This window comes from Anastrepha obliqua, chromosome 3 (genome assembly GCF_027943255.1).
Source record: "Anastrepha obliqua isolate idAnaObli1 chromosome 3, idAnaObli1_1.0, whole genome shotgun sequence".
NCBI lineage: Eukaryota > Metazoa > Arthropoda > Insecta > Diptera > Tephritidae > Anastrepha > Anastrepha obliqua.
The window spans coordinates 15312253-15335148 of NC_072894.1; the positions used below are offsets into that span (position 1 = coordinate 15312253).

General features: G+C 36.5%; 7 protein-coding genes across 17 annotated transcripts; 4 read left to right on the forward strand and 3 right to left on the reverse strand.

Annotated features, from left to right (window-relative positions):
• The first annotated feature begins 324 nt into the window (after positions 1 to 324).
• LOC129242960 (phosphoglucomutase) lies at positions 325 to 4493 on the forward strand. 2 transcript variants are annotated; one of them, XM_054879935.1, is made up of 7 exons: positions 325 to 417; positions 509 to 756; positions 844 to 1008; positions 1104 to 1185; positions 2822 to 3369; positions 3446 to 4116; positions 4184 to 4493. In XM_054879935.1, exons 2-7 carry the CDS (start codon positions 682 to 684, stop codon positions 4320 to 4322), a joined length of 1680 nt encoding a protein of 559 aa, XP_054735910.1. In that variant the 5' UTR covers positions 325 to 417; positions 509 to 681; the 3' UTR covers positions 4323 to 4493. The 2 variants fall into 2 exon arrangements, with proteins under 2 accessions (XP_054735910.1, XP_054735909.1); XM_054879934.1 differs by having other exon boundaries at positions 372 to 756.
• Positions 4435 to 8878, reverse strand: LOC129242959 (WASH complex subunit homolog 5). 3 transcript variants are annotated; one of them, XM_054879930.1, is made up of 8 exons: positions 8693 to 8878; positions 8465 to 8593; positions 8304 to 8406; positions 8021 to 8212; positions 6741 to 7955; positions 5293 to 6680; positions 4712 to 5095; positions 4435 to 4651 (listed from the first exon to the last, which is right to left on the reverse strand). In XM_054879930.1, the coding sequence occupies exons 1-8, from the start codon at positions 8734 to 8736 to the stop codon at positions 4495 to 4497; spliced, it is 3612 nt and encodes a 1203-aa protein (XP_054735905.1). In that variant the 5' UTR covers positions 8737 to 8878; the 3' UTR covers positions 4435 to 4494. The 3 variants fall into 3 exon arrangements, with proteins under 3 accessions (XP_054735905.1, XP_054735907.1, XP_054735908.1); XM_054879932.1 differs by having other exon boundaries at positions 8465 to 8637; positions 8693 to 8877; XM_054879933.1 differs by lacking the exons at positions 8304 to 8406; positions 8465 to 8593; positions 8693 to 8878 and having other exon boundaries at positions 8041 to 8118.
• Positions 8879 to 8936: 58 nt separating this feature from the next.
• LOC129242962 (enoyl-CoA delta isomerase 3, peroxisomal-like) lies at positions 8937 to 10007 on the forward strand. The gene is made up of 2 exons (XM_054879938.1): positions 8937 to 9509; positions 9567 to 10007. The coding sequence occupies exons 1-2, from the start codon at positions 9111 to 9113 to the stop codon at positions 9960 to 9962; spliced, it is 795 nt and encodes a 264-aa protein (XP_054735913.1). The 5' UTR covers positions 8937 to 9110; the 3' UTR covers positions 9963 to 10007.
• Positions 10008 to 10229: 222 nt separating this feature from the next.
• LOC129242961 (cyclin-dependent kinase 1-like) lies at positions 10230 to 11688 on the reverse strand. Its single transcript, XM_054879937.1, has one exon. It carries the CDS (start codon positions 11551 to 11553, stop codon positions 10654 to 10656), a length of 900 nt encoding a protein of 299 aa, XP_054735912.1. The 5' UTR covers positions 11554 to 11688; the 3' UTR covers positions 10230 to 10653.
• A 1084-nt stretch (positions 11689 to 12772) lies between these two features.
• LOC129241760 (uncharacterized) lies at positions 12773 to 13685 on the forward strand. Its single transcript, XM_054878261.1, has one exon. The coding sequence runs from the start codon at positions 12906 to 12908 to the stop codon at positions 13536 to 13538; it is 633 nt and encodes a 210-aa protein (XP_054734236.1). The 5' UTR covers positions 12773 to 12905; the 3' UTR covers positions 13539 to 13685.
• A 168-nt stretch (positions 13686 to 13853) lies between these two features.
• Positions 13854 to 15500, reverse strand: LOC129241761 (bladder cancer-associated protein). The gene is made up of 2 exons (XM_054878262.1): positions 15135 to 15500; positions 13854 to 15047 (listed from the first exon to the last, which is right to left on the reverse strand). Exon 2 carries the CDS (start codon positions 15012 to 15014, stop codon positions 14775 to 14777), a length of 240 nt encoding a protein of 79 aa, XP_054734237.1. The 5' UTR covers positions 15015 to 15047; positions 15135 to 15500; the 3' UTR covers positions 13854 to 14774.
• A 4337-nt stretch (positions 15501 to 19837) lies between these two features.
• On the forward strand, positions 19838 to 21353 carry LOC129242604 (peroxisomal membrane protein 2). 8 transcript variants are annotated; one of them, XM_054879355.1, is made up of 6 exons: positions 19838 to 19931; positions 20166 to 20298; positions 20367 to 20459; positions 20621 to 20783; positions 20868 to 20987; positions 21054 to 21353. In XM_054879355.1, exons 2-6 carry the CDS (start codon positions 20210 to 20212, stop codon positions 21168 to 21170), a joined length of 582 nt encoding a protein of 193 aa, XP_054735330.1. In that variant the 5' UTR covers positions 19838 to 19931; positions 20166 to 20209; the 3' UTR covers positions 21171 to 21353. The 8 variants fall into 8 exon arrangements, with proteins under 8 accessions (XP_054735330.1, XP_054735329.1, XP_054735324.1 ...); XM_054879354.1 differs by having other exon boundaries at positions 19866 to 20046; positions 20187 to 20298; XM_054879349.1 differs by having other exon boundaries at positions 19867 to 20046; positions 20119 to 20298.
• Positions 21354 to 22896: the final 1543 nt, after the last annotated feature.

Sequence of the window (22896 nt, forward strand, 5' to 3'; positions counted from 1 at the left end):
GCACAACGTGCTTCAGTTTAGCACTGCTTGAAATTGCTCGCGTCCCGCCCATTAAAACTTCTCAGTGAGAATACACTGCACTGAATTCTGTTAAGATTTGTCTCTCTGTCGCGTTGGATGTGGTGACATCTTCACCGTTCGACTTGATTTTTGACAATTCACACTATTCACAGCCCATGAGATATCTCAATACTTAAATTTGATCTGCGCAAGCACTCTCTCCTAAATTTTTTGATTTGGCATGTCTGAACACATCCTTAAATTCCTATGTTATCGATAGATTTTTTGTTTATTGAGAATTCACAATGGTTTGTTTACAATACGTAAGAGCACCTGTAGTTTCTAATTGCGTCTCTAACACGAATTTAAGTGTAATTTAAATAAAAACCAGTTACAAAGTCAAATATATAGATTCAGGTAAAGAAATATTTTGGTAGGAAAGTAGTTTGCTAATATTTAAATAAAGCTTTAAGTCCTAAATTAATAATCAAATTTCGCGCTATTTGAGATGACACGACTCGACGTGGTACGACCTTGATTGACCTTGCATGCGTGTATTATCAGTTATTTGCCTAGTCTAGCGTAGTCAGTTTTTGGTATTCAAGTGTTGTGGACATAAATACGTTGTCTAATATTAGTATCGAACCCCTGCTGACTTGCGGAAAATATAATTTCGTCAATATGTCAAACATTTCTGTAGTTGATACAAAACCATATGAGGGACAAAAGCCCGGCACCAGCGGATTACGCAAAAAAGTACAAATTTCTTTTAATTTTTTAACTTTGTGGTTGATTGTCAGGTGGAATATATAAACTTTTTCTTTTGTACAAAAAATTTTAAAGGTAAAAGTTTTCACTCAACAAAATTATACTGAAAACTTCGTTCAGTGCATATTGGACGCCAATGGTGCAGCACTGGTGGGTGCTACACTCGTAGTGGGTGGTGACGGCCGCTACTATTGTAAGGAGGCAGCGGAGCTCATTATCCGTATATGTGCTGCAAATGGGGTGAGTTTTGATTAATTTGTGTACATATATCGCAAATAAGTATTCCAAAGTGCTTTATAATATACATAATTGATATGACGTTTTATACCGATTAGGTTGGAAAATTGCTTGTGGGACAAAATGGCATCCTCTCCACTCCGGCAGTTTCAAGTTTGATTCGTCATAATAAAGCATTAGGTAAATAATATTATTTTACACAAAACAACAAAAAGAGAACAAGAACCAGACCATCCAATTTCTACGTAAAATCGCTCTATAGTTTTTGAGATAACACCAAAGAACGATATCTGGATTCTCTTTTAATCAAGTTTTGTTAACGAGTCAGAGGTAGTCAGGCCTGAAAAAATGATGACTTGCAATAATTTCTTTTTGCCACAATTGCTTTATTTTACTAAAATAAAAACATAGCATTAATACATCAATTTTCGACTTGACTTAGCAAAATTTCAACAAAAAAAAAATGAATAATTGTAAAAGTTATCGCTGTTTGTGTGGAGCCCGTTTCCCTTGCGGTGATCATCAGAAATCCTTGGAGATTTATCTAAAATCAATCGCACAAGAGAAATTGGTTTTATTAATAGATAATCTTGTACCTGATCGAAGCTTTTTTTCAAAATTAACAATATGGCGGCGTGAGGAAATATTTTTCAGATTTTCGAGAAAAAAACCGACAGTTAATTCGTTAAAAAAAAACCAAAATTTTAAATAAAAATTCCTTAGATCAGCCACGAGTTTTCTATGTTTTTCAAAAGCAGTATAAATTTTATTGAAATCTACCAAGCAATTTTTAAGTTAGAGTGATCACCAGTTCAAAAAACATAGTTTTGAGAAAAACGCATTTAACAATGTGCAACAAAAAATATTATCCAGCATTTGTACTGCCTAGAAATTGTAAATATATATAGTAGCGTATATATAGGGGATATATATATTTAGGTATACTTACATATATATACATCAGAATGGACATTCATAACAATAAAACCCGAGAAGTCGGTTGCTTGCAGCTGCTACTAGCTACTTGCTCTCGTACACTCCGGAGCGTCCTTTGTTAATTGTTGAATAACTCGAAAAGAATTTGTCGGATGCACTTCAAATTTTCACACAATATTTTTAAGATATTATACTTTAAGAAAATGCAAAAAAATCCAATTTTTTCTAAAATCTGACTACCCCTAACCACTTAAGCCAGTGACATATCAAATTAAAGCTAATTGAATAACCGATTTTATAATTAAAAACCACAAATTTTTTACTCTCACCGGAACAAACAATTCGCCAAACAATTATGTCGTATGTTTATTCAACATAGAAATTGGGCGGTCTGGATTCCTGAAGAAAATCATTAGTTATTTGTAAAGTTATTATTTTAACTTTTACACTTGCTTTAGGGAGTGTGTATATATATAAGTAGGTCCCCAAATAAAAATGTATATATACGAAGGCATATACATATAAATACATATATATGTACATATGTGTACGAGTTAGACAAGATTTAAAATGCCTAAAGTTACAGAAATTGTAATCTTAACCTTTTTTCATGTAATATTGGATTTGTTTACACTTATGCATATACATACATATATACCACATATACATTTGAAACAAAATGAAAAATATTCCTTATCTGGCATGTAAGCAAACTTACAGGTGCATCTCTGAATGTCAACGGAGACCCAGATAAGGGAAATCATTTCGCAAATACGATAGTCGTTTCCAAAGTGAAATGAAATTATTTTTAGTTTTAAATAGTATTAGTATTAAACATACATACTTACCCGTGTAATAAATACACATTGAATTGTTTTAGGCGGAATTGTGCTGACTGCATCCCATAACCCTGGCGGTCCCGAAAACGATTTCGGCATTAAGTTCAATTGCGAAAATGGTGGACCCGCACCAGATGCTGTAACAAACAACATCTACCAACTTTCCACTGCCATCAAGGAGTACAAAATAGTCAATGCCTTGGGAATTGACATTAGTAAAATCGATGTCAACAAATACGAAATCAATGGTAAACCTTTCGTTGTTGAAGTCATCGACTCGGTAGCCCACTATGTTGCCCATATGAAAGAGATTTTCGACTTTGCGAAGTTACGCGACTTTGTTAGTGGGAAGGCATCTGGTAAGGCTCTTAAAATGCGCATCGATTCGCTGAATGGTGTGACGGGCTCATATGTGCGTGAAATCTTTCTGAACTGCTTGGGTGCAACAGAGAACTCTGTAGTTCATACTACACCACTGCCCGATTTCGGCGGCTTGCATCCCGATCCAAATCTAACATATGCTAAGGACTTAGTGCAAGCGGTGGCGCAAGGAGACTACGATATCGGTGCTGCGTTTGACGGTGACGGAGTAAGTAAACGTAGGAAACGAGTTTTACGTGAGCCAGTTGATTTTATATTGTTTTTCTTTATTGTGCCGTTTATAGGACCGCAACATGATAATCGGGCATCGTGCGTTCTTTGTGACACCCAGCGATTCCTTGGCCGTTATCGCAAACAACTTGGAATGTATTCCTTACTTCAAGAAAAATGGTGTACAAGGCTTTGCTAGAAGTATGCCCACAGCTTCTGCTGTTGATTTGGTTGGCAAGAAACTGGGAAAAGAGGTATTTGAAGTGCCAACCGGCTGGAAATATTTCGGTAATCTTATGGATGCTGGACGTCTGTGCTTATGCGGTGAGGAAAGTTTCGGTACTGGATCCAATCATATACGTGAAAAGGATGGCATTTGGGCAGTTTTAGCCTGGCTTTCGATTATGGAACACCTCGGCAAAGGTATTGAAGATATTCTCAAAGATCATTGGGCTACGTACGGGCGTAATTATTTTACACGCTACGACTATGAGGAATGCGAATTAGACCCTTGCAATGAGATGATTGCAACTATGGAGAAAAATATCACAGATCCCGCATTTGTGGGAAAGAGCTTTTCGAGCGGTGGCAAAACATATAAAGTGAAGGTCGCTGATAATTTTAGTTATACTGATCCTGTAGATCATTCTGTCGCTACAAAACAGGGCTTGCGAATTGTCTTTGAGGATGGCAGTCGAATTGTGATTCGCTTAAGTGGTACTGGCAGTTCAGGCGCTACTGTACGGTGAGTGCTCGAAATGTTTTGTATGAATATTTTATATGAAATATAATACTTTCACAAATAATTGCAGTTTGTACATTGACTCTTATGAGAAGGATAACGTACTCGGACTGGCTAGTGAAATGCTGAAACCTCTCATAGATATCGCTTTGGAGATTTCACAGCTGCCGAAGTTTACTGGACGCAATGCACCTACTGTTATTACATAAGCGCTTAAACAATAACAAAACTTACTTCGTTTACAAAAACCTTGCCTGGAAAGTGTTTTAATGGTTAATAGTTTTTGCCCTAAGAACTAATTCATTACAAAATCAATTGCCATTTAATTTTTTAAATTAGTATCATATATTTTTTGTTAATAAAAACAGTTATAAATAATACTTAAGTTTTATTGCTTACAGATAAATATTCAAATTGGTTTACTATAATTGCTGGACAGCTTTCTGACAAAACAGTTCGTGGCAACTTAGCTAGTCTAATAAACATCTCAAGAAAATGCAACGCAGTTGTCGCCTCCGTACATAATTCATTTTTTGTGCTAGAAAATTAAACATTTTTTTTATTGCTACATATTAAAGTTTGCTTAGAGCTTATTTACCTGATGCTCGACTCAGCTATCACAGTGGCGTATTGGCAAAGATAAGTTAAGTACAACAGCTTAACGTCTTTATGGAACTGTTGCAAAACAGTAATTAGTCCAACCAGAAACGGTGCTCCGTCTATGTTATCTTTGGTATTTTTTGCCAGTAGACTATTCGTGCAGACAGTAAATTGCAGACGTGGCAGGTGCGCTATTGTAAATAAGAATAGAAAGAGTGCCACGTGATGTGTACTATTGGTTTTAAGAAAAACTTGTTCGAGTGGTTCGTACGAGCCCGTAAATGCTAGGTACTCATTAAATTCTACGAGCAATTGGCTGCCACGTTCTGAGTCGATGAATTTCGTATAGACAGCTGGCCGCTCCAATTCATTCAATAACGCTCTGTAACATTTTTAAAATAAAGTTAAATTTGAGTGTCGAATAAGGCGAGATAATGGGATAATTCAAGTAAGATGAAGCTGTTAAAGAGTTCAGAGAACAATAATGGATACCGAAGTTATTAATCAAGGTTTAGCCGCAACCAGGATTGCGATCACTAAAAAATATACGCTGTTTAAACTTTTTTATTTGGTATTTACCTGTTGAAGGTTTCCAATGCCGATTCTAAATTTTTCGAATTGCATTTGCTGCTTCTGTTCAATTCAAATACCAACTGTTGGCGCAATATTTGCTTATGACCCAAATTTTGTATCCATTCCAATAGAGTAGGCCACACTTTCACCCACCGACTATGGTAGTTGAAGTAAAATTTGGATGGATTTGCTGCACTCGTTCCCGGAAATTGTTTGGATTCCAATTCTGTACTTAGACTTTTTAGTGCTTCCACCCACATGTTATCATTGGCTAAATTCTTTTGCATCTTGTCCAGATTGCGTTTCAGGTCAGCCGCAAACATATATGAGTATAGACGATCCAAGCCCACCAATCCTGCCGGTCCAATTGCTTCACGTACTTTGCTGAAGAAGCTTGCGTTTAGTACCTCTTTGTGTGGCGCGCGCTTCTCATACCAAGCTGCTTTGAGTTCTAGAAATATTGTTTGCTTAGGGTCAGTGCACTGGAGTATTTCGTGTGCCAAACGACCGATGAAATTGTTTGATTTCGAAGTGTCACCTTGCAAAGGTGGAAAACATGGTATGGGTATAGTTTGGCTTTGGTAGCGTGACTGCCAATCTTGTATTTTGTTGCGCAAGAACGCATTGCATTCTCTCTCTACGTTGTAGTTAATAATACGTGTTATTTCTTCTTGCAAAATCTTCAAGCCATGAATCTTCAAATAGTCCTGTATATACTCAAAGGAGCGCCTATATCCATCCATGATTTTGGCTAAGGCCTGCAACTTCGCTTCCAGTTCAGCCGTTGGCTGTTGCTTCGCTTTATTTGTTTTCGTGAAAATCAGTCCTATATTGAGCGCGTTTGCGAGGTGTCGCACAACTTCTTTGCGAATACCATCCTCAAGTAGTTGTTTGGGATCTAGTTCAATTACACCCACCAGCGTCTTTTTCATCATTAGTATGCCTTCGGAGAAAATCGCAATTGAATGCGTTAGCTTTGCAACTGTATAGCGATCATCAAATTGGGCGTATTCTTTCAGTTTGTCTTTTTCGAGGCGCGTTGGTATTTCGTGCAGCACCTCTGTTTGTAAATGTATGATGCGTGCCAGGATGCTGAACATTGTTTCTGGAATGATCTGCAGTACCTTGCGCATATAATTCGCAAGCTCGGTGCTGTAGTAGTTTGAAACCGATACTAAGTCTTCGCTATGTGCCTGATTTATACGCAATAGTGGAATTTCGAGTGCGCTCGCTAGCTTAAGGAATGCTGCACGCAGGCGTATTACCGACTTTGGGTTCTTTTTAATGCTTTCCTGCATGATCACGGTAAAATCTCGATCAAGCAAACGCCAGGCATAACTCAAATCGCTTATCAGTTGCATATTGATAAGGATGTCCTCCTTGACGTTAATGACCTGGAAGAAAGTGCAATAGATTTACGGAAAAAACAGATTCTCAATTGTTTATCTACGCACCTGTATCATGCGGTGCAAAAACTCACGAGTTTCATGCAGATACTGCTTTACTTGCATATTCGCTTGCAAATTGTGGAACTCCTCCACCTCTTCAAGAGCCTGGATTAACTGAATTAGTGTTCGCCCTGAGACATTGGCATTTTTTTCGTTGAGTTTTTGAACTTCATTAGATATTTCACTGAACCACAACTTCAACTGTGGGTTATTCTCTATTTTTGACAGAGGACGCGAGCCACCGAATGCCTCGCTTAGCTCGTTCAGGCGATCCAGTGCCTCACGTTTGAATTGTGACCAGCGTTCGTTTTTCGCGCTTATTAAATTACGCAATATATCTTTGACAACCAACTCTAACTGACTGCAGTCTAGCAAAAGTTCTAATAACTGTTCACTTTGATAGTCTAACTCAGTACAAACCAACCGCTCAAGCTGCTGAGCCTTTTGTGAGCTTTGAGAAAATTCTAGTACAGCTTTGGAGGTGTGGGTGAAATACCAACGCAGCAAAACATTGCATTGCCGCATTAAGGGAAGAATTTTTGTAATATTTTGTAACACAAAATCATCAGTTAGTACACCAACTCTTAAAATTTCTTGGGTCTGTTTTAGAGTTTTGCTCATTTTCTCTCTATGGAGCAAACAAAAGCCTTTAACGCCTGTATCCACTACTGGTGCCAAAGCTGCTTTCGCCGCCTTAAATTCATCCCACGCATCAATCAGGTTAATGGTTAAGCCCATATATACCGATACAACCCAGTTATCGGCGTAGAATTTGTCGACGATTTCACGCATTTGCGCCACTTGGGCGTGTAAAGTTTGTGGTGTAAAGAAAAGGCATATAAAAAGCATAGTTGCTTGTGTGGAAAGTGCGGTGGACCGGTGATCGGGATGTGGGTAAATGGACAATTGATTGTAAAGGTCGTCGCATCGCAAACGACCGATTACCATATCAATAAAGGTTTTATCAAACGTAAAACGGGAGAAGTAAGCAACTGGATATTGAGCTGGTGAGGTTTGCTTTGCGTTGGAGTGAGCTCCTACAGTATTTGCCTCAAACCCTGTTGAGCGTAGCAGCATACAAACGTCGTCAATATTACTATCTCCTTGCGCTTTTGCAGCACTATATCGGTAATATGATATTAAAAGGCGCTCGCGTATGATGCCCGGAATGTGATAATCCAGAAGCAAAAGCATTGTGCCAAACAAATACAAAGCTTCACACTAAAATTGAAGGTGAAAAAGTGTAGGATGATGGTCATATCGATAACTGAAGCTACATGAATTACCAACAATTGCTTTCCCTCACCGTCTTGCAACACAGATTCCAGCGTTTGCTGAATATAGTAGCCTCGATTTAATTCATCAATGAATTGGTTAAGATCTACAGCGTATTGATGAGTGCTCTCAAAAGCCAAGTAAAATCGTGTCAATAAATCCAGATAATTTTCGCGTATTTCATCGTCTAAATCTTGCAATTCCTTAATAAAAAGGGAAGTACCAAGCAAAATGCAGAGTCATATTATGTGTGAGGCTTTCAAATTAATTATAAAATTATCGTATTGTGCTTACCGGACTTTCCTCAATTTTTTTCTCCTGCGCCTCTGCTACTTTCAAGTAACTGAAGTCTAATATAATATCGGAATACTTTTGAAGATCACTTTTAGATTCTAGACTGAATATCAAGCTTTGTTTTACTTTCTGGTATTGATTTAATTAGACTTGTATCTTACCGATAAATCTCCGGTATGTAATCCTTGAGGCGTAGTATTTCTGCAATTATGGCATTGCCCACAGATACGATATGTAGTAAACTTTGCCCACAAGCATTATTTTCAGCTAGAAACTCTGCCATTTTCTCCCTTAAAAACCAATGAAAACACGCAACATAAATCCCTAGATGATACTAAAATACGTTTGTTATTTGGGAAAAATTTTCACTGTCAATGAAATTTCAATACATGTTGACATTAACGCCATAGATAATATTAACGCCCTCGCCCATAGATAATCCCTCTCCTATTGGTCATGGGAGAATTGGTGCCAAATTGTTGAATATCTTTCCATTATTTTGACATCTACGAATTCTCTGAATTTATCATTACTTTTTCACATTTTCTTTACAAATAAAGAAAAAAGGAAAATCCAAAAAGAGGCGAATTCACACATTGCAAAAACAAATGACATGTAAATGTTGTTGTTGCTTTAGCCGTCACCTTTGGATTCGCCTATGTACAAAAAATGTTTATTAACTCGTAATTCGTAAATGGACTTTGTTAAGTACTATTACTACTTAACTAACTTTTACCTTTCTGGTTCATGCTTGATAGTCTAGTTTATAATTAGAATTTAATTGTGAAAGTAGAAAGTGATACTGTTATGGCTTCTTATCAAGGATATAATGAGATTCGTCTAGAGAAGCGGGGCAAAACTTTGTTGGTAACCTTTGACAATCCAAATAAACGTAATAGCCTTAATAGGAACGGATATAAGGAACTCGGTAGGATGTTGCGAGAAGTAGCCAAGGACGACGACGTGACAATTGTGGTTTTCACTGGGAATGGAGATTTTTTTACAGCCGGAAATGATTTATCTCACTCTGCGCTTTCTTCGTCCGACATTGAAGAGTACGTCAAAGAATCAATTAATATATTAAAAGAAATGATAAGTGCTTTAATTGATTGTCCTAAAGCAACTTTGGCGCTAGTAAATGGACCATGTATTGGTATTGGAGCCACATTAACAGCGCTATGTGACATAGCGTGGTGCTCATCAACAGTAAGAACTTAAGTATTCGATCATTAATGCCTTAAGTTTTGTCGTTTAAATTTGTAGGCATATTTTTTAACGCCCTTTACCAAATTGGGTATTGTGCCGGAAGCTTGTTCATCTTACTTGTTTCCATTTATACTCGGTCGCTCCAAAGCAAACGAGATGTTATTGATGTCACAAAAAATAACCGCTCAGGAGGCTTACCATTATAACTTTGTATCTAAAGTATACGAGCCCGCTGAATTGGATGCGATTATTTGGCCAAAGATACAGGAGTTTTCTGAGTTACCTCCGGATTCATTGCGAATTTCTAAATCACTTGTGCGAATGCATGAACGAGATGCGTTATATCGAGCGATGATTGCTGAAAACGATGAACTTTACCAACGATTTTTCACAGAAGAGTTTACGAATGCCTTGATAACTTTCGCTACACGAAAAAACAAATCTAAATTGTGATAGCAATAAACTTAATAAATATATGTACATATTTACGAAAGGAAATGTAGCCTAAAATAGTCGAACTTATTCCAGATATTTTAAATTGTCATAATTCTATAAACGGTACGAGAATGTTAGAATTCCCCTTGTAAACGGCGTTTTTCAAATACTGAGGTAAACGCCACATCCCTTTTGTCAAGTATAAACTACAATTTTAGAATACCACGGACACTATTTAGTAGAGGTACACTATGTATTATAGGTAAATAAAGTAAAAGCGTATCGTATGTTGAATTATATATGTATATTCATTTAACTACATTTAAGTAAACATTTTAATTAACGTAAGAGTAAAATATTATATATGTGATTGACGTTTACACCCTTTTGGTGTGTTTGGCGGAGATCCTCCTCCAATTTGTGGCGTGCGTCTTAATGCTGTTCCACAAATGAGGGACCCACAGTTTTAACCCGACTCCGAACGGCAAACACACGGAGATTTGCCATTGCCTGTCGAGGGGCGACCGGTATTAGAAACCAAATTTTTATTTAAGTTTTTCATGCACGGAAACTCGAACCTAAGTACACCCAATGGTAGTCACGTATCAATGCATTCGGCTAAGGCGGCCGTCGTTTTGTACTATTATATTAGTATTATAAATTTAGCATATATTATGATATTTGTATGACTAAAATTAATGCTCCATTTCTAAATTTCATTGTTTTCAATTTTCAATTTAAAACCGTCAAAATAAGGATGCTCTAGAATGTCTTTAGCAGAAATACGATGCACAGGATCATAAATAAGCATTTTCTGAATCAAATCAATGCCTCGTTCATTCAAATTTTTTAACTGGTTGGTAAGCTCATTTGTCGACCAACATGGAAAGGTACTTTTATAATCTGGTAAAGTTGTTACTCCAGGCCACGTTTCTTCAGTTGGTGTCTTTAGAATTTTGAATATCCGGAAAAGTTGGTCAATTTCTGAGTCGCCTTGAAAAAGTGGTTTCCTTGTAGACATTTCAGCGAATATGCAACCAATGGACCAAACGTCCACTGGACAAGAATATCGTTGTGAACCCAATAAAACTTCTGGTGCTCTGTACCAAAGAGTAACAATTTCATGGGTGTAGATGCGAACTGGGATACCAAAAGAACGACCAAGTCCAAAGTCCGCTACCTTTATTACACCCTGCTTATCTATAAGTAAATTTTGAGGCTTAAGATCTCGATGAAGAACTCTACGTCGGTGACAGAATAAAATTGCACTTGTTATTTGATACAAATAACTCCGCACCAACTCAGTTTCCATTAGTTTCCCTGGCGGCAATGTATCCATATATTTCTTTAAGTCCATAGATAAGAATTCAAAGATTAGGTATAACCTGTTTTCTTCCATTAGAACATTTTCCAAACAGACAATGTTTGGATGCTTCAGCTCCATTAGCAGCGATATTTCCCTTATGGCTGTCGATGGTATTCCTTCATCGTCAGACTCCAGCCGGATTTTTTTCATCGCTACTATTTGTCCTGTTACTCGATTGCGGCCCTTATAAACCACGCCGTATGTGCCTTCACCAATCTTTTCAATTTTCTGAAAGTCTTCCATTTTCAACGTCGTGAATAAATTTCTGCGATACGAACTTATGTTTAAAACAATAAACCTGGCTTAAAACAAAAATTAAATAAAATTTTTAATCTGCCAAGACAAATTTCGCGCTTACTCTATTGGAAAATAATGGGAAAACTCATCTTCCATACATGCAACCCTGAATTAAAGGAGCATTCTCAAGGCGAATTTATTACAGGGATGGCATTCACAGATAACTAAAAACATAGAATATTTGGATTCGTTTTGGTTTTGGTTTTCCATCAAGGCAATTTACTTGAGCAGAAAATGATAAACGTAAATAAAGTTGTTGAAGCTTCGAACTTGAATTATCAATTACGTTCAATTTTGATGTATTTTTGTTTGCGTTGCGGCAATGTGTATGTAAATGCAGGTAAGCAAAGGAATACTCACTTCTACTTTCATTTAGATAATATTTCTTCCTATGCGCAGCGCCGGCTACAATTACATGCACGAAATATTATCTCCATCCTTTTTCGCGCTTAACTCAGAATCCGTAATTAAAAAGCGCGATTTCTCATAAAGAGAGATTATAAAATAATCTTAGATAATAACGATACTTTTTGACATACAACCCTGTGTTTTCTCTGTTATCGATAATTATTATTACGAACGTAAGGAGAAACATCAAAATAAAATCTAAATGTAATGTATGCCAGCAAAGAAAACTGGTCTGTAAACATAATTGTAATAAAATTATGTATTCATTTGAGAGAAAAAGCGTGTGTTTTGTCCTCTTATTACTTATTATAAAATGTGATATATGTAGAATATCCCATGCACATTGCTGCCATAGTTTTTTGCAACCTCAGTAAACGTCGCATACGGATTTCCTCCGACTGTTTATTATTAGAAGCCAATTGTATTTTCTTCATATCGTTAATAATAATTAAAGAAACCAAAAACAGCAAAATATTCCACCAAAATAGATTCTATGAAGAAAAATTTCTCAAAGCAGTATTGACAGCTGATTGTCAATTTTGCAGGTAATCTGCCATATGTGAACGGGTAGATTAATTTGGTGGATTTATAGGTGATTAATACATGTGTGAACGTATTATTAAATATGTAAAATATATCTACTTCATGACTTTCGGGTATAGCCGCGCTATAAAAGAAAGCCGTTCCCTTTCGTGATACATATGACAGCTGTGATTATCTCTTTTTAGCTTTACTTAAATGCAACCCTGAGTTTGACACAAGCCAAACGAAAACAATTGTCATTTATTAACTGTATTCAAAAATGTAAAGAAAATTTGCGCGCCTATTTTATTTAATATTTTTGCACAATTAAACATTCTCATACGAAATATTCCACTATTTCAACAAATATGGCAAATATGTGGCATGATAAGCGAACTTATGTAGACGAAAATAAGTTTGTATCGGCGAAATTACACCAGGTACACCCAAGGGTGCATTCCGTTAAAAAGAAGCAAGTTTTTGGCGAACTAAAAAATGTAATTCACAATCAGATTGGCGTTACTCCCCTGAAAGGAGATGTAAAAGAAACTAATTTGTTGCACGCGAATAAAGGCGTCAGATGTAATGACAATGGCGTTACAAACAAAAAATCCTGCTTTCAAAATGAAGGGGGAAATAAATTTACTCTAGATCCCAATGAATTATTCGATTTATTTGATTTCCCAAAATCGTGTTGTACGGAAAGTTGCACTAAAAGCGACGAGGAGATATGGACCGAATATTATGGTGGAGTTGATGAAGTTGCTTTGGTGAAGGTTATGGAGAAAATACGGAGTGGCGGTTCTATATTAGATTTCGATGAGAAATCAAACAGCGACATTGAGGAATTTTACGAGCCGGAGGAAGATTTTAGTAATTTGCTAACAAAATCTATTAAGCCTCATTTGTATTTGGAGGATTATGACGACGGTGATTTTCCGTCATGTGCCGCTGAACTACCTAAATTTGATGTTTTTAATGATATACTTATGAAGTGCTAAATGTAATTGCGAGTAGTTGTTCATAAGTAATATTCCTGAAATTTCATTTATTCATTATTTTGAATTTATGTACATATTCATTTATACTTATTATATAAAATGTGTTATATTCTCAATTCTGTTCATAAATAAACGCTCAATTGGAAATCCGCTAATATTCTTACAAGGCAGTTCGACTCTCTTCGTGATTGAAGAAATATGGCCCGATAGCGGCTCTGTTCCAAAACCCGTACAAAACTACATTTTTTTTGGTTGAAAAGTAGTTGATACGAAGCAACAACCCAAATTGTGTCAAACAGTAAGATTTCGGCTCTCTAAGTTTAGTATTGTAAAATAATCTTTATTTTGAGTCAATCTTTTTTTGCTTGTAAATAGTTTAAGTTAAACTTAGTTTCAAATGGAAAAAAATATATTTTGAGTAATAATATCTTTACATACTCAAGCATATAGTCTATGTCCATGTTAAGCGTAAATAATGTAAAATTCAAATAACCGAATTGTTGCGCATTCGCTTCAGGTTTATAAAAATAGTAACGCTATTAATTATATTATATCAAATTTATTGAGTTATTTCTTTTATTAAAGTAATAATTTAGTTGATCTATAGGGAGATTATTATAGAAAAACACTAGAAACAATTTGAAAGCTGAAGCTAAATGGTATAACTATACAATAGAAAGTTAGCCTTTTTTTCTAATATTAGTTTCTAGCTACATACTTTTGCTTTTGCAAGTAACTTTATTTTAAGTGCCATTATAAGAATTACATGTGTACATTTAATTGTATTGTGGTTTGTTGGATTTTATATTATTATTTTCGATGATATCATTAACTTGTGAGTATCCTTTTACACTGCATCACTGAACTGAAATGCTAAACATAACAAAACAGAGATTGAAATAGTTTCGAAAATCACGCGATTAGTATGCACACATATGTATGTACCCAAATGATTGCTTGTTCATGAGAGTCCAAGATCTTTTTATACAAAATAAGACTGAGAATAACTTAAATAACGAGTTGGCTCCTCATAATCCGTCGTAATATGACGCAATAAAAGCGCGAATTTATTTTAATCTATTTTTTGAACGCTACAACACACTGCAACATTGAAGAACTATAAAAGGTAACGTAAGAAAATAAATTTATGATTTTCGTTAACCGATAGGATACACAACGCTAATTTGCAATCTACAAAGTATCCATTTAGTCCCGAACAGTCATCGGTGCATTTAATTAACCATTCTCACATTGATGTCCTTCACAGTTGCCCCAAAAAATGCAATTTCCTACGCCACTGTAGCAGATAAGGAATACCGCTGTTAGAAATATTAAACTGCAGATGGTGCAAGGCTTCCGCTCGAGAAAAAAGCCAATTAAGTAGAGTACAATAAACATAACATGCGTCTCCATAAGCGCCGGATTTGTTGGCTTCGGTATAAGCAATACTGGTAGCAGGCATTGTAGACAGTACATTGTGAATATGGAGACCGTTACACGATACTCTATCTGTAATATTTGAAGAAATGTAATAAGCAAATCAAGTGTTAGATGACTAAATCTTCGTCCATATGCACTATTGTACAGTTGAGGTACCTTCCGATACTCGCGTAACTGTAGAAATTACTTTCAAATTTCGTTTAAGATGATCACCGTATACGCACAATCACAAATAATAGTAACAAGCGCAGCTGATACTTTTCCTGGCCTTCTTTCACACACGTCGACTAAATTTTCCGCTATAAACTACTGAATCGTTGGGTAAGTTGTTTGGCCTACGTCTTACTTTTTAAATCTATCATAATTTCTTAGTAATTTGTGCTAATGAATTTACGATTAATTGAGCACCTTCAATTTAATTAATTTAGGGTTTTATACATATGTGCTTGCTTTTATTTATAGACTTTATTTAACACACTCTATGAAGAGAACATTAAGTTCTGTCAGTGGATATCGATGAGAAAAAACAACAAAACGAATAATTTTGTGTCAGTGTCACATTTCTCAGAATGAGCTAGGGATGTTCAAAACAAGTCAGTGTTTCTAAAACCCGGTTGTTTTGTTTTTTAATTAGGCTAGTCACCTTTTTACATTTTTTTAAATTTCTGTTAATTCTTTATTTAATTTTGTAACGTAACAAAAATTTTAAAGTGACAACTAAAATTTGTTTTGCTATCTGGCAGCTAAAAAAGGAATACATATTAGTAACTGAGGTGCTCACAGTTCGCTACAAAATGTGCAATCAAATTTTCACGTCTACATTTTGTAACTTTTGTTGCAATGTTGTTTTCCATATATATATATATACATAAGATGATTATATATATAATTAGCGCGTACACCTTTTTTGGGTGTTTGGCCAAGCTTCCCCTCCTATTTGTGTCGTGCGTCTACAAGTTGTTCCACAAATGGAGGGAGCTACAGTTTCAAGCCGACTCCGAACAGCAGATATTTTTATGAGAAACGTTTTCATGACAGAAATACACTCGGAGGTTTGCCATTGCATTCCAGGGGGCGACCGTTATTAGAAAAAACTTTTTCCTCATTCTGGCGTTTCACCGAGATTCGAACCTACGTTCTCTGTGCATTCCGACTGGTTGTCATGCACCAACCTATTCGGCTGCTGTGGCCGCCAATTGTGTTTCCCACACCCAATTATAATATCACACCGTCAACGCATTGCAATACTTGAAGGTATTACACCAGACTGAAATTATGCCAAAACTGCTTAGAATTTTTTTTACATTTCGTCGTTTTCAGAAGTCTAATTTTATTTGAGCACAATGGGTGTTGAAAACCACCAAAACAAAGTTAAGAAAGTGGAGTTTAGCGAAGGATATAAGAGGAAAGTCATTTCAAGTTGGTACAAATATCACTGCGAACGATTTTAAATACTATTTTCAAAGCCTACTAAACCAACCGCAATTAACAAAAGACATTTATTACGCAGCTGCGCTATGTAAAGATGAATATCTCGATAAAGATATAACATTTATGGAAGTTGAAAAAACCATTGAAAATGCTAAAACCAATAAAGCGCCAGGAGAAGATAGAATACCTTATGAGCTGCTAAAGTTTGCTTCGCCAGAATTTAAGTTAGAGTTAACAAAGGTATACAACATAATTTTTGAGAGCGGAAGAATCGATGAAACTTTTGAGAAAACGATAATTTTCCCAATTTTTAAGAAGGGAGATGTAAATGCAGCCAGTAACTATCGGGGAATATCGTTTATGAATTCTATCGCAAAGGTGTTAATGGGATTGATAAACGCAAGACTTGCTAATTGGGTAGAAAAAAACAACGTGCTCACAGAATTCCAAGCCGGCTTTAGAAGAAACTATTCAACTGTAGATAACATTTATAACCTTGCGTCTATTGTACATCTAAAGTTTAATGAAAATCAAAAAGTTTACGCATATTTTGTTGATTTCAAGGCGGCGTTCGACAGGGTGCCGAGGAGACCGATGATTTATAAACTTCGACAGATGGGAATATCTAGCAAAATAACGAACCTCATAGAAAATATTTACGGTAATACTAGATCGGCGGTTTGGACGGGAAAAGAAGTATCCGACTATTTTGAAACCTGCACTGGTGTGAAACAAGGATGTCTGTTGTCGCCATTATTGTTCATTTTATATCTAAACGATTTGCACGACTATTTAGAAGGTGGTCTATTGGTTGAGGGCATGAATATACGTATTCTCCTTTATGCCGATGATATCGTTCTCCTAGCGGATAACCCTAAAGTCATGCAATCCATGATTAATAACCTGGAGAAATACTGCGCTGAATGGAATATGGAAGTAAACCAAAATAAATCGGAGATGATGGTGTTTAGAAGAGGTGGACGACTTTCCCAGGCTGAAAAATGGTGGTACCAAGGTAAAGAAATTAAATTGGTGGCCGAATATAAATATCTTGGTGTCATTCTCACACCCAAAATGGCATTCGGCAAGCACTTAGAAGCCAGAAATACTTCAGCAAAAGCTAGTATTAATTGCACATGGAACGATTTTTTAGCGAAGCCATTCATTTCATTAAAATCAAAATGGAAGCTGTTCCAAGCGGTATGCAGAGCGATACAAACCTACGCAGCGCAAGTTTGGGGATATGCCTTATTCGATGAGGTAAATAAACTTCAACGCTACTTTATTAAAAGAATCCTCAAACTACCCGAGTTCACTCCAAATTATGCAATAACATTAGAAACTAATATAGAAGATAGCCACATGTATTCTTTAGAATTACACATGAAGTATATCTGGAAAACTATTTACAAATATAATTGCAACAGACTCCCACACAAACTAACGCAAGGCATCTTAAATAAAAATGTATTTTGGCTTAAACATCTGAACGACATGGGAATGGAGTTCGGTCTGAAATTTGAAGAAAACATCACTTCTATAGACTGGCAAGATCGCTGTGTGCAACTTCTTACCGAAATGAGAGTAAAAGATATCAACATGGCAAGGCAAAAAGCACAGTCAAGCGAGAAGCGAATTTATAAACATTTAGACTACTCAAAAGGGGAATCATATATTAAAGAAGATATGCGGCTAGCTGATATTACGACAATTTTCAAAGCAAGATGTGGTTTACTGAAGCTAAATGCAACTACGTATGGAAATGCTCAGAAAATATGCACCCTCTGCAATTTAAACGAGGAAGAAAATATGCAGCACTTCTTAGGAAGATGTCCGGTACTGAAGGAGATCAGAATAAAATACCTAAACGCAGCGAAGCTAAATGAAGCAGAAGTAATAGATATACTTAATGGCCACAATTGGAAAATACTAACTTGCTTTATATACTCAGCCTTACGCTATAGAAATTTTCTTATTGCAGAGTTCAATTTTTGATTAATTTTTGAGTTGTGACAGACAACATTGTTATTGCCACAAATTTATTATTTCTTTCTTTATGTATTTATATGTATATTTAAACGAATTATTGTAAAAATTATTGTAATGTAAGATGAAATATTTATAAATAAATAAAGAAATTATTATATATTATATATATAAGTTAAGAAAGTTACCATTAAATATAACTGCTAATTAATTTAAGCTGTTTCAATTTTCCAGATCGAGTTGACAAAAATTCGAAAGACTTGAAATAAAAATGGAATGAAACGGTGCATCAAAATTATATGGAAAAAACCAAGAAGAAAATTAAATTAATGTTTGTTGTTACCAGCCCAAGGCCAAGTGAGACAATATTTATTTCATTTGTATATAGAAGTCAATTCAATCGAGTAACCGTAGTGAAATGGATTAGGTAACTTGATTACCTCGATTGTCGATCAATTCGTCAAGCCAAGGCGCATTCATTAAAGGTGGTTGCACTAGACAAACAACACTGTTCTGTACGTTTGATTGTCAAAGCAAAGTATTCAGGAACTAGAAATCAAATAATAAATTCACCCTGTTTCATTCTGAGCTGACACCCACATGGACAAAGCGAAAAAAAGCAACTCAGCTGATTAACCAACTCCACCTTTAAAAGATTCGTCTTGCGTCAAACCAAGTATGCTGATACAACAAAAACATCAATTCGTCTCATGTCTTTACAAAAACACATTTAGTAGTGTCATTGGGACGTCATCATTTTAATCGAAAACTTGATCGAAAATGGTGACAGAAACGGGCTACTGAAGTTTGTGGCAACGTTTAAAAACAAGATGCTATAAAACTAAGGCAAATTGAGTACCTTAGGTGGTAGCTTACAAAATATTTACTTTATTTTTCGCCATTTTGGGAAGGCTGTGTTATTAAAGATTTAAAATAAACAAACTAATGAAAACGAAGTGCCACAAATTAATATAAAGCTTTCAAATGCACTTTATTTGCATTTTTATGCGGAAGACGCCGTCGCAAAAAAGTATATGCATGCGCGTGTAATTTTTTGTGTTTAGGTGTTTCCATTGTTTTCGCCTACTTTTCTTCTTCACACACAAGTAATTCCCCTTCCTTGTGTTTGTTTATTCATGGACTCTTACGACACAGTGAATTCGGAAGGCGCAATCTCTCACTCTATCATTATCACAATAAAACCATGTCTGGCAGCACTTGATGCCTAACAGAAGGGAATAAAGGCGAATCCACACAAGGTGACTTCGCGTTAGTAGCTGATTTGTTTAATTTTTATTCTCATTTGGTGGTTTTAAATGTAAAAGTGCACCATATCTTTGTTTCTTGCCTTGTGGGTTTGTTTACATGCTCATTAATCGTTTTACATTCAAACCAAAAAATTACAAAAACAAAATTTGTGTAAATGGTGTAGCCCACCGAAGTCACGTTGTATGAATTCGCCTGGATTTCTAAATTTGTTTAATTTAACAATTCACACAAAGATAAGGCTGAGGAGACAATAAAATACACTAATCAGTTAGTTCTGCTCAATTTATTATTTATCTCAGCAAATGGGAAACGTAGTTTAGAATTAAATACAGGTTTGATAATATCAGAATAAAAAAGAAGAGAGGCCACTTTGAAAAAATTGGTAAAATAAAACATTATATTAAATTTGGCCTTTGCTCTTTGAACAGTTGCAGGGTTTTCTGCACTTTCACAGTAATCTTCAAATATACGTAGCTGATATAAATACCTCATACTACGTAGGCACATTCTTACTACATACAGGGTTTAATTCAAAACCAACCATAATGTCACTATCAAAGCCCATCTATTCGTTGGTAGGAATTTACTTGGAGCAACTTTTCAATCATCCGGTGCGCACCAAATCTATAACTAGGTGAGTATTTGAATATAACTTTGTTTTCGAACATATATTTAAGGGTACGTATATGAATTCGTTTTTAGCTCTATACTAGCAGGATCGGCGAATTATACTGCGCAGCGCATTGCTGGCCAAAAGGTCAATCAGGAAAGTGTAATCGCGTATAGCCTCTTTGGGTATGTCTCTTTTAGCTTTAATAATTTCCTCAAATGCCAGAGCGGTTACGGTTGTTAAGTATTTTGATAAGATAATGGCTTTATACTAAAGTACGTGTATATGTACGTTTATTTTGCATAAAATTAAATTTTAAATCTTCAATAATAAATTGACATCTTAGCCTAATCTTTGGCGGCACTGTACCACATTATTTTTACCGAACGGTGGAACGTCTCTTCAATCATGATATGAAGTTTCGGCGGTTTTTCCAGTTCTTGTCTGAACGCTTGGTTTTTGCTCCATTCTACCAACTGCTCTCACTATATTTTCTATCCATATTTGAGGTAAGTTTTATAATATTTTGTAATCAGCATCTTGCTAATAATTCGCTAGTTTGGTTTAATAAATTTTGTATTTTTATTTAACAGATGAACTCGCATGAAGTCGCTGTTGCTAATTTGAAAAAACTCTATTGGCCGCTACTGCGTACCAATTGGCAGTACTTATCCATTCCTGTCTTTCTCAATATGGCATTTGTTCCTCCAATGGTAAGGTTAATTAATTATGGTATTTCTTTAAACATTAAAAAATCAAATTAAATATTTTTTATGAAGTTGCGCACAGTTACAATGAGTATAGTGTCCTTCATTTGGGTGGTCTACATGGCGCGTCGGCGTCGCCGTCTTCAGGAGAAGTCAACCGGTGATTCAGATAAAAAAGGAAACCAGTGATTGTATCAATAATATTATATATTAATGTTTCAAATATCATTCCCAAAGGATTGGTAATATATAGGGTAATATGGTGCTTTTGTATTTTACTGTTTATAAATTTATACAAAACTTGATTATGCGACATGAAAACTGTATACAAACTAAAAGAGCCAAGCCAATAAATTCATGTATTTTTGGGTTTATAGTTAGGTATGCAAATAAGAAATGGTTATACAAATTTATTAACGAGCATCTATTTAAATTTCTTCACTGTTGCATAATTGAAAACTATTGCGGCTAACAAGAAAACTGTTTTCACCAGATGATCAACTAGTGTCAGCATGGTTAGCAGCAACAATGAAGTCATCTACAGACTTGTAGCAAGGTTATATTGGGTCCGCTGCAGCTACGAATTTTGACTGGAAGCTCAAGGTACGGTACACTAGACAGGGCTAGTTTAGTGGGGTGGTAGCCCTTGGTCGGGAAAAGTCCGAGTCATTCCGGTAATGTAGAACCGGCTGCCATGGGAATGAAGCAGTCATTCTAGCAAACGAGCATGATCACCTACGCCAGGCCGACCCCGGTGATACCCGCATAAACGATCTCAATTCGGAGATTCGGCAACTGGTCACCCAAGCGGACTAAATGGGAAGGGCATTTGAAAACCTGCAACTTCACCACTGTTGTCAGTAGGCTCTGGTCCACCGTAAGGTCCCCGTCGAACCCGACGAAACACAACGACAAGGTGGATATCACCGTCAACGGTTGCACTTCGTCGGACCCAAAGAGATGCGCGCGCGAGCTACTTTAGCCGGGAATTCATATTGCATTCTCCGGCCGACAGATTCAAGCGTCGTGCCATCAGACGGCTGCACAAACTTCCGAACAACAGCGCACCGCTTGCTTTCTCCAGTGATGAGGTCCAGGGGGCCATGAACAAAATGAAATCATTAAAAGCCATTGGCCCTGACGGACTTAACATGCTCGTTTCCACGACAGTCGGTTCTACGTTACCGAAACGACCCGGATTTATATCCGGCCAAGGACTGTCACTCCAGCAGCATTCCCCGTATGTAAGTATGGGGAATGTTTATGCTGCTACAACAACAACAACAACGACTTAACATGCTGATGCTGAAAAATGGGGTAGAGTATCTCTTAAGGATTTTCAATATTTCCATGGCCACTCTCGTAATTCCTGACAAGTGGAAATCAGGGAGAGTAGTCCCACTACTGAAACCTTGGATCAACCAAGGGGATTCTTATCGGTCAACAACTCTCCTTTCTCCAGTATTGAAGACTTTTGAAGCCCTCCTACTCTCACTCTACACGAAACATCTAATCCCGGCCACACATCAGGACTGACCGCCATAAACACGCAGATAAACCGCGGGCATAACTAAAAACGCCTCTGCGAGAGGTCTGTCCTAGTAGCGCTGGACCTCAAGAGGGCTTTCGACATTGTCAGCCACTCCACGCTACTAGATCACATTTTACAGTCGACACTCGCGCCAGGGCTGAAGAGGTGGTCCGCGAACTATCAGAGTGGTCGACACTCGTCGGCAATATTACGAGACCAAATCTCTGAACAGAGGTAGATAAAGCAAGGTGTTCCGCATGTGGTGTCGTTTCACCCCTTGCTTTTCGACTTCTACATATCGAAGCTCCCCTAGCCGCCAGAGGGAGTTTCCCCGGTCTTCTACGCCGACGACTGTACGATAATGGCGTCGGACAATGCCATTGA

Coding starts and splice junctions, on each gene's coding strand:
- LOC129242604 (XM_054879355.1), top strand. CDS start 20,210: ATGTCACTATCAAAGCCCATCTATTCGTTGGTAGGAATTTACTTGGAG. Junction 20,460..20,620: donor ATCGCGTATAGCCTCTTTGG/GTATGTCTCTTT, acceptor TTGACATCTTAG/CCTAATCTTTGGCGGCACTG. Junction 20,784..20,867: donor ATTTTCTATCCATATTTGAG/GTAAGTTTTATA, acceptor TTTATTTAACAG/ATGAACTCGCATGAAGTCGC.
- LOC129241760 (XM_054878261.1), top strand. CDS start 12,906: ATGGCAAATATGTGGCATGATAAGCGAACTTATGTAGACGAAAATAAG.
- LOC129242962 (XM_054879938.1), top strand. CDS start 9,111: ATGGCTTCTTATCAAGGATATAATGAGATTCGTCTAGAGAAGCGGGGC. Junction 9,510..9,566: donor TAGCGTGGTGCTCATCAACA/GTAAGAACTTAA, acceptor TTAAATTTGTAG/GCATATTTTTTAACGCCCTT.
- LOC129242960 (XM_054879935.1), top strand. CDS start 682: ATGTCAAACATTTCTGTAGTTGATACAAAACCATATGAGGGACAAAAG. Junction 757..843: donor CCAGCGGATTACGCAAAAAA/GTACAAATTTCT, acceptor AAAATTTTAAAG/GTAAAAGTTTTCACTCAACA. Junction 4,117..4,183: donor AGTTCAGGCGCTACTGTACG/GTGAGTGCTCGA, acceptor AAATAATTGCAG/TTTGTACATTGACTCTTATG.
- LOC129241761 (XM_054878262.1), bottom strand. CDS start 15,014: ATGTACTGTCTACAATGCCTGCTACCAGTATTGCTTATACCGAAGCCA.
- LOC129242959 (XM_054879930.1), bottom strand. CDS start 8,736: ATGGGCGAGGGCGTTAATATTATCTATGGCGTTAATGTCAACAT. Junction 8,594..8,692: donor TATGGCGTTAATGTCAACAT/GTATTGAAATTT, acceptor TTGGTTTTTAAG/GGAGAAAATGGCAGAGTTTC. Junction 8,213..8,303: donor AAAAAATTGAGGAAAGTCCG/GTAAGCACAATA, acceptor CTTTTTATTAAG/GAATTGCAAGATTTAGACGA.
- LOC129242961 (XM_054879937.1), bottom strand. CDS start 11,553: ATGGAAGACTTTCAGAAAATTGAAAAGATTGGTGAAGGCACATACGGC.